Genomic DNA, 9,829 nt, shown 5'->3' with positions numbered 1-9,829 from the left:
ATGTTATTTTTTATTTTATTTCTTAAAGTGTATTTTTTTTCTATTTTAATGTACAATAAATGAGGGTTTTTCACTCACTGTACTAGTATGACAACTTAAGCAAATATGTCTTTACTAAGTATAAGGAGTTTCCCTTCTTTTAAAAAAGTGTTTATTCCTTTCATAAAACCCTTCCTTATGTCAGGTTATTATTAATCTAATTTATTGTTTTTATTTATTATCGAAGGTTCTACACTTAAAAGTTTATTTAAAGTCTTTATTAGTACAATATAACTAATTTATTTTACACTTACTAATTATATAATTGATCTACGTGCGTTACATTTTAAAAACTCGATGCGATGTTCAAAAACTAACTGTTCTGTTTACAACAAAATTCTTCTTTAAATATAAAATGCCGTTAGTTCCGGAATCACCGCGATTCCCCATCGAAGAGCCCAGAAGGTCACTCATACTGGTTTTATTCGGTTTGCTTCTGGAAATTTCAAGTCGTGGGTGACTCATCAGAATTCAGGAAACAGGTCTTTCAATTGAGCGCCGAAATAACTAGAATAGAAAAGAATTAGTCATAATATATTTACAGTTTTATACGCCATAATATTTATCGTAACACTTAACAAATATAAAATTAATTACACATTTAAAAATATAAAATCATATATATATATATATATATATATATATATATATATATATATATATATATATATATCTATATATATATATATATATATATATATATATATATATATATATATATATATATATATATATATATTGTTATGATGTATTGTTTGTTTGAATGATGAGCAATGAGTATTTTTAATAATATAATATATAGGGTTTTTATCGCGGTTCTCAAAGAATTAGTTTGTAAGTACTTTTTTAAATTATCTTTATTATAACTATTATGAAACACACATATATATCTAACCTAGCCAATTTAAATTTAAAATAAACTATCTTTAAATTAATATTCTTATAAAACTAATTAAATTCTATAGACAATGTAAAATTTAAACAAACTATCTTCAAAATTGAAATTGTTATGACACTAACTAAATTATATTAACAAAATTTTGTACCTTTCTTTCACTGAATGCCTAAATGAACTGTTTTCCACTATATAGATTCTAATCACCACTGAATGTCTTCGTACTTCGGTTATCCTTGTTTTTGTGAAATTACTTTTTCCAATTATCAGCTTCTACCAATTTAAGATATATTTTTCTTCACCAGCATTTATAAACCACCAAGCAAACCAGCAAAACAGCATTTATATTTATTCTTCTTTTCAATATACCAATATCCAATTATTATAAGTTGATTTATACTAATCTCCAATCATAATATAATTTTAATTTCTTCCAATATCCATCCAATATTCTTCTAAAATACTTTTTTAATCTTCAATAATTATTTGTGTATAATTATAAATGTGCATTAAAATATATGCATAATTTTTAATCTTCATTTAACTCACTATATTAAACAATTGGACTATTTGTAACTGAATGGACTGGACCTACTTTCTTACTAAAACTTTTCTGACTGCACTATCTTGAAAATTCTGAACAATTGACTTCCCTAACTTAATGAGTCTATCTTCTACTAACTTTCATAATAAACTGGCCATCTTGAATCCAAATCACGGGTATTTATATCTTTTCGGATGTTCCAGAACCATCTGGTAAGATATCATGTTCGATTTAGTTCAATTTCTTCTATATGGATGTTCTCGAAAAAAGTATCTGTTCGATCCACCGACATAATCATTATTCCAGAATGTTCCAACATAAACAAAGGTCAAATTCTGCATTCTGGAGAATTCGTTAATGTTCTATTGATAATTTTGTTGACATTTAGGCTTTTCAGATCAGAATAAACATTTAAATCATTAAATATATATAAATTAAACATTTTAAACTAACATTATTATTATAACCCCACTTTATATTCCCAATTATTTTCTGAAATGTCACTTGGAGAGTATGTATATTCACATGTATAGTTGGTTGCCTAGTCATGGCTCACTTAAATATATTTACAACATTAAAATACAACTTTTTACAATTATTATATGCTAATTTCTTAAAAATGCCCTCACATAAATATATTTTTATAAAATTTTCTAGTATATAACTTATTAAAATAACCAAATACTTTTAATATCTAATATTATGTAGTATATAACTTATAAATTATTTTCTATAAACCCCAATCGTATCAATATATATATATATATATATATATATATATATATATATACAGTCCATCTAATTTACAAACCGTTGCACGTCATTATCTACGTCAGAGATCGAAGTTGCCATAGTTGCCAAAGTATAAAAAATTTCTGAATCCATTTTAAATCAAATAGGTCACATAATTATTGCAAAAGTGGATTATACAACAAAATAAATTAATATTTAATGTAAATAAATAGAAACAAAACAAGAGTTAAAAAATAATCTTGTTAAAAACAATTTGAGCCGCTTGTTTAAAAAACAACATAGTTTAATTAATAGTAAATAATAAAAACAAAACTAAAGTGTCAACACCGCAACTGTCAAATAAGTGTTACCAATTTATGCCAAAATTTCACCTTCATTCGATTACAGTTACAGTGTGTTCCGAACAACTGTTCTTCATAAAAACGCTTTATAATGCATTTATACAAATTAAATGAAACATATTATTATGTATTTTTTTAAGTTAACATTAATAGAAATCTTTAAATATTATTTCTACGCGTATATAATAAAATATGTCTAGTGGCTGTAATGCCAATGTACTCGGCAAAGTGATTTTAAAAATGAACACACCTACCGCCTAAATATTTCGTGTTGGTATCATGTGACATCACGGGCTATGACGCCGATGACGTGCAACGGAATGTAAATTAGATGAAGTATATGTATGTATATGTACGAACAAGTAAAAGAATATGTACAGTTTATCCAAAACCCTTCTTTCAGTGCGTCACTAATTTTGACGTCATATAGGATTTTAAGAATGTCGAGAATTATTGCATGACATTTTAGTTAAATCTGACAGTCGAAGGATCGTAATCGGCTAAATGTGAAAAGGATATATTTTGAAAATGTGGAGTAAAAACTTTAAGAATTCAATTTTTTTTTAATTTACATATTAGAGGTCCCGTCATGTATAAAAACTTTTATTGCGCATTATATTGGAACGGCGGTTTGTCATAATTCCTATTCTATACATTCCAAGGAAATTGCTTAATTAACTGAGATTTATTTATGTACTTATTATTATTTATTACAAGCACTATGGCTAAAATGTATAGTATTTAAACTACTAATATGAATATTTTTTAGAATAATTTAAAAGTTACTTCACTAACGGCAGAAACTGGTAATAAAGTTGTCCCAGCCTCTTTTTCTAATTGAAAATAATTTAATAATTTTAGTATTAGTCTTTGTTCATTCTCAGTATTTCTCGGCATATTTAAAATATTTTTATGACAATAAGTACAAAATTAAATTTTCACTGTAAAATGTCTGAAAATCATCGCTGAAAATACTAACCTCGAATGACAATTATCATTTTATCAGTTGACATTGTCAAAGTAGTGTCACTATCGAGCCCATCTGCGTCAAATTATATTATGCGCATCATTGATTGGATATCTATTTAGCGTATTCTAAACTCCAATCAATTAGGTATATATCCGTAAGTAGAATTCGCTTTAATATGCAAATACCCGTGAACGATATATAATTTTCCAAGTTCTATGTATAATAATCACAGACTCACGTTTTTTTCTGTCACTTCTAGCTTAATGCGTTAGAGAGAATTCGATCAACTGTGACGCACTGAAAGAAGGGTTTGGGATGAACTATATATTTGGAACAACTAGTTAAATTAAATAAAGAAAATTAGACCTGCAAATGTGTGGCTTATTGCCCCCACTCCTAATAATATATTGACACTAGGTTGTACCGGTGAAGGTCGATTAGATTTTATCAGCTATCGGGTGATTCATTCCTGTTAAAACTTGTTAAGCTAAATCATAAACCAGTTCGTTTAGAGTCAATTATAATATTAGGAATTCGTGTACTTATAGTTTAATTTTGTGTTGAGTTTGTTTTGTGATTTGTGTGAACATGTCATATAAACATTGGGATAATTTGGATAATGTACTTAACTATAGTGATGAGGAGTGGAAAATTTTTTCAAGACTTCCTTCTTATATTATACGACAAAAGCTTTGTCTTATTTGTCGTAAAATGTCTAAAACTAGACTTAAAGTAAAGTAAAGAAACTTAATATTTAAAGGGTGGAAATTAGTATTTGAATTTTGTGCATTTTGTAGTGGGACTAGACCTATGGGATTATCTCATCGATTTGTAGGTTATCGTGATGGATTAATGGAATCTCCACCACATAAATGGGACTCCCCTCGTCCGGAGTTAGGTTTACTATAAATAGATGGTAAAACCTTAGTAGAGATTATTATGATGGTGTCATTAAACTTTATTGTTTTACAAGCAATTTTGGGAAATTTGCTCTTAATTCAAAAACCAATTCATGTCACAGAAACTTTTGTGTGTTTTGATAGTAATGTTGCACTAAATGATACGTGGCCATCGAAATGGATAAGAATGCAATTATATCAGGAAAACAATTTTTTACCAACTTTACAAGTTGAATTACCTTTAAACAGCACCAAATATAAATTGCGTTTTAGACATTTTAGTGAAAAAATCACTGATTCCGGGTGGATACAACTTTATAATAAAATATCTAAGAAGGATACGGTCATACCTCCAATATTTTATTATATTGCTATGTGTTCAACTTTCTCAATAGTTTCTCTATTATTAGACTTGTTTAAAGTTTTAAATAAAAAAAAAATATGTTAATATACAAGTGTTTTATGAGTACATAAGAATATACATATGCTTAATCCTTAAATATAATTACAGATAACAAAAACAATTTATAAGTAGGAGTCATAATGAAAAGCTGCAACTTCTGCAACTTGGAACAATTCCTCATTGGGGATATTACCTAAATCAACTAATGTCGGAGGATCTATTACCTCATTTGCGAAAAATAAAAGGTCATCTATATTACCTTCATGCTGATTAATTAACAGACGACCCCAAGCAAGAGTAGAGATATTTCCAGGAATAACATGTCTTTTATCATCACGAAATGTTAGCGATACCTTATTTCCCAATTTGGTATATATAATGTGCATTTCCGACCTAAAAAAATACATTTTTCTAAAAATGGTTTCTTTGTTTTTAATAACTCATACGTAATCATTTAAATTTAATTAATTTTTAACAACATGTCTGGAAACACCTTTAGCTTTTTTTAAAATTGTATCAGCGTCTATACGATAAGCTTTAGTTCCTTTACCGTAGAATGCTTTAATGGTGGTGTTTGGAAATTCATTTTTCATCTTTCCAAGTATAGACATTGTCTTGTATACACCATGTCGATTATTTTCCGAATAGTTTGATGTATCAAAGTAATATAGATTTTTGTTCATGTCATCATAAAAGTTTGGTGTTTGTACTTCTAGAATAAGTGAATCAGTATCTGTATACAAAAGATTAGCATTATTGTGGTACTTATTTTTAATATATCCGTAGAAAAAATTATATATGAATGTCTTAGATACATCCAGAATAGAAAAACCAACGTAGATAGGTTTATCATAAATATTTTTGGTTTTATTTAAATGAATTGCAACTAAATTTTCGTTAAATACTGATAATGAGTTAAATTCTGGTTTAGCAATTAAAGATTTTGCTCCTACCCTTCCCGGTCTATTTTTCCAATGTGATAGAAGATAAATATCTTTTCTTTTATCGGTTGATTCAAGAGACTTCCCGAACAAGGCGTTGATGAGAAGCTTAAAAAGCTTAAGATTCGTTTTTGGCTTTGTTTCGAAGGAAAGTATTCAGATCAATATATTTTTTTAATTAAAGTGATTGGGAAAACTCTACTACTCTGTGCACTTTTTCTAGTCTTAATCCGTATTGTATACATTGTTTTAGATTTCTATAATGTATTACATATTTTTTCTTATCATATAAATTAGGAATAAGTTTTTTATATTTACGTTTGGGTGGGATTATTAATTGAGGGCAAACTGCGAGATCGTTATGTTGTTCGTGAATATTGGGTGGGTAATGCAAATCTACTTCCAACACATAGCCCTTTTCACCGTCATCGTCAATATTAAAAACATTAAATTGCTCAATTTCCTGTTTATTTAACCATCGAAAATTTCCCAAAGGAAGAGGTTGACTCATAACCGCACCGTAAAACTGGTGGCTGTGAAAACTGTTGTTTTCAATACCCATACGTTTCGTACAAGTAGCCACCCCTCCTCTGATCCCTTTTTTGAAAAAGTGTACCATATTAGGGGAGGATGGGGCATCATGGACCATGGGGGTAATGTAAATCACATCGGTTATTTTGTTTAAAATTGGCAACACTGCATCTAGTAACTACTACAAATATGCGTAGACATCTTATCTACTTTTAGTAGGAGTGTGAACGCACGGGGAGTACGTTCAGACGTGTTATAATTAAAAACACGTGTTTCGTCGCTGCTGATCTAAGGAATTTACTACTTTTGACTAAAGATTTCTCGGTAAGGAGACATGATTATTTTAACTTTTTGATACTGTGGTGTTGCTTGTAAAATGTGCTTTTAATAATTAAGATTTGCTTTTGATACGTTGTGAACTGGTTCGTTAATTTCCATATTTTGAATGTGTACTACGCATGGGGCAACGTGGACTAGGAGTGGTTCACATTGCCCCATTATATTTTCTTGACACTTTTTTAATTATATGCTTCTTTTGCAGTTAGAAATGGTACGAAATTATGTGAGGAAAACTGAGCAACAATCCTGGTCTCTTGTTGCCTTGAAGAATGCTATCCGGACAGTTAAAGCTGGGGAAATGGGCTATTTAAAAGCTAGTAAAGTTTATGGTATCCCGAAAGCAACGTTAATTCGCAGATGCAAAGAAAAAGTAACAAGAATTTCTCCTGACGAAAAGGGTCTAGGTTTCTACAAAACGGTTTTTACCAAGGAACAGGAAGAAGAATTGTATAATTATATCTTAGATATGGAGAAGCGTTTATACGGAATTACTTTGCTTGATCTTCGTCACCTAGCTTTCCAGTTAGCCGAAAAAAATAACATAGACCATCCATATAATAAAACAAACAAACTTGCAGGTTTAGATTGGGCGTACGGATTTCGAAAACGGCACCCAGGGCTTTCATTACGTAAACCCGAATCAACATCTGCTGCAAGAGCTGAAGCTTTTAATCGTTACAATGTAAAACAATTTTTTGATCTGTATAAAGCTACTTTGGATTCTAAACATGTCAATCCAACGCGTGTTTTTAACTGTGACGAAACAGGTCTAGGTACAGTCCCCAAATGTAATAGTAAAATCTTGGCGCATAAAGCACGGAAACAAGTTGGACGGCTTACTTCTGCTGATAGAAGTGGAATAACAACAGCCGTTATTTGCATGTCATCATCAGGAATCTTCATACCGCCGATGTTAATGTTTGCAAGAAAGAGAATGAAAGTTGAACTCCAAGCTGGTGCACCTCCAGGTTCAATATTCGCCTGTAGCGATAGTGGCTGGATAAATAGTGAACTCTTTTTAATATGGTTTCAAAATTTTCTTCAACAAACGAAACCAAGTGAAGACGATCCGATCTTATTGATTTTGGATGGACACAGCAGCCATACAAAAAACATAGAAGTAATTAATTTGGCTAGGGAAAAACATGTACATATCATTTGTTTGCCTCCACATTCCACCCATCGAATGCAGCCAACCGATGTTGGTGTCATGGCTCCTTTAGCACGATATTATGATATGGCATTAGAAAAGTTTCTTAATAACAACCCAGGCAGAGTGGTAACAGCTTTCCAAATCTCTAAAATTTTTGGTGAGGCTTTCTTACAAGCTGCAACACCTTTGACTGCTATTAACGCTTTTAAAAAATGTGGGATAGTACCTTATGATCCCAATATATTTACAGACCTCGATTTTGCACCATCTGCTACGACTGAAAGAGATTTGGAGAATAATAGTCTACCAGTGTCAAGTCAAGATGAGGCAATTCCTTCAACTTCAACTGCAGAGCCTCACTTAAGTCAAGATGAGGTAATTGCTTCAACCTCAGTTGCAAAGCTTCATACTGGTAACGATTTTCAATTGACAATTTCCCCTGCACACAATAGAGCAACAACTTCATTTGGAGCAAACAGCCCTAAAGACATTCGTCCTCTGCCAAAGAGAAGTAAATTAATGGAACCAAAGAGGAAATCCAAAAAAGGTAAAACGGCTGTACTGACATCTAGTCCGTATAAGCTAGAATTCGAACTTGAAATAAACACGAAGGAGGCAATAAAAACAATGAAAAAGGAAAAAGCTAAGAAAAAAATAAATGATGATAAGCACGAAGATAGTGAAAGAAGTAACAAAAAAATAAAAGTTTGTCCTTCCAAAGATGGTAAGGGAAAGAAAAAAAATAAATGTAACCATCAAGTACAAGATGATGGCAATGGTGAAGATGCTGAATGTTTTTACTGTAACGAGTGGTTCTCCTCATCAGCCAATGAAGAAGGATGGGTACGTTGCTCGGCCTGTCTAAAATGGGCTCATGAAGCATGTGCGGGAATAGATCCAGAAGATGATGAAGAATTTCAGTGTGAATTTTGTATTTCTGAATAAATATAACATGTGTCTATTTTTACTAATGTTCTGTTAACGGTTTTCTAAGTATTTTTAATAAAAAAATTCTTTTTACTTGATTTTATTTACCAAACATAGCCATTAGATAATGAAATAGTGTGACTTTCCTCAGTAGTTCACATTGCCCCACCCTATGGGGCAATGTGAACTTTTGACATATAGTCAGTTGTCATTTTTTTGTTGAAAATACGTTAAATAAATTATGTTTCAATTGCAACTAAATGACAGTTAAATGTTTAATGAACGTCCCTAATTAATTAAACAAAACAAAATCATTTCTGGTTTAACAGTATGTGCATATCTTCCTTAGATGGTTCACAATGCCCCATCCTCCCCTAACATCCGTTAAAAGTTGAAGCTCGGTATATTTCAACATAGCATCCCATGTTAGAGATGGGGCTGTAACATAATGTGCAGGATCCAGTTTATATTCTTTGAGACATACCTTTCTAAAATTCTCAAATATGTCAGCTAGTAGGAGTACATCTGATTTTAAATAAAGCATTCCATAATCTCCCATAGATTGACAGTTAAAATGATCCCACACCTCCTGGGCTCTGTTATAATCTTATATAGTAATATGTTCCCCACTTAAATTATCATAAAATTTTTCTTTAGATGGTAGATGTCTCTCTTCTAATTTGATGTATCTATCAGTATACGCATATGGAAATACACCTTTACGGCGCATTAAACCAAACTCTTTTTCACCTGGGAAATATTTCCTTATTTCATTGCATTGACTAGACTCTAATGATTGGCTTAATTTATCTAAAGACTTTGCTAAAAATCTAAATGAATCTACAAACCTCAATTTTAAATAAACATTATGTTTTTTTGAATCATCACTCTTGTGTACTAGAATAGATTTTGAAAATGTAATATACTTTTCTTTAGTTTGCGCAATAGCTGATACCTCTCCATTAGTTGTTAATTCTTTAATAAACATATGTTTTTTTAAGTATTACAAGGAATACCAAGCGATGTCCCATCTGCCCATGTGAGCCGACACGCAAATGGGAGATACGATGAAATAAGTGGACAACATTGTGGTG

The 9,829-nt window shown here is 30.6% G+C and overlaps 1 protein-coding gene across 1 annotated transcript in view; it reads right to left on the bottom strand.

The window, feature by feature from the left end:
• Positions 1–488: 488 nt before the first annotated feature.
• CLS (cardiolipin synthase) overlaps positions 489–9,829 on the bottom strand; it is a 332,416-nt gene continuing 323,075 nt past the window's right edge. The window contains exon 5 of the mRNA XM_072529827.1: positions 489–546. Coding sequence (XP_072385928.1) covers positions 504–546 — 43 coding nt within the window. The 3' untranslated portion in view covers positions 489–503. The remainder of the gene's footprint in view (positions 547–9,829) is intronic.

This window comes from Diabrotica undecimpunctata, chromosome 4 (assembly GCF_040954645.1).
Source record: "Diabrotica undecimpunctata isolate CICGRU chromosome 4, icDiaUnde3, whole genome shotgun sequence".
Lineage (NCBI taxonomy): Eukaryota > Metazoa > Arthropoda > Insecta > Coleoptera > Chrysomelidae > Diabrotica > Diabrotica undecimpunctata.
Note: the sequence above shows the minus strand (reverse complement) of the source record. Positions and strands in the feature narration are given on the sequence as shown.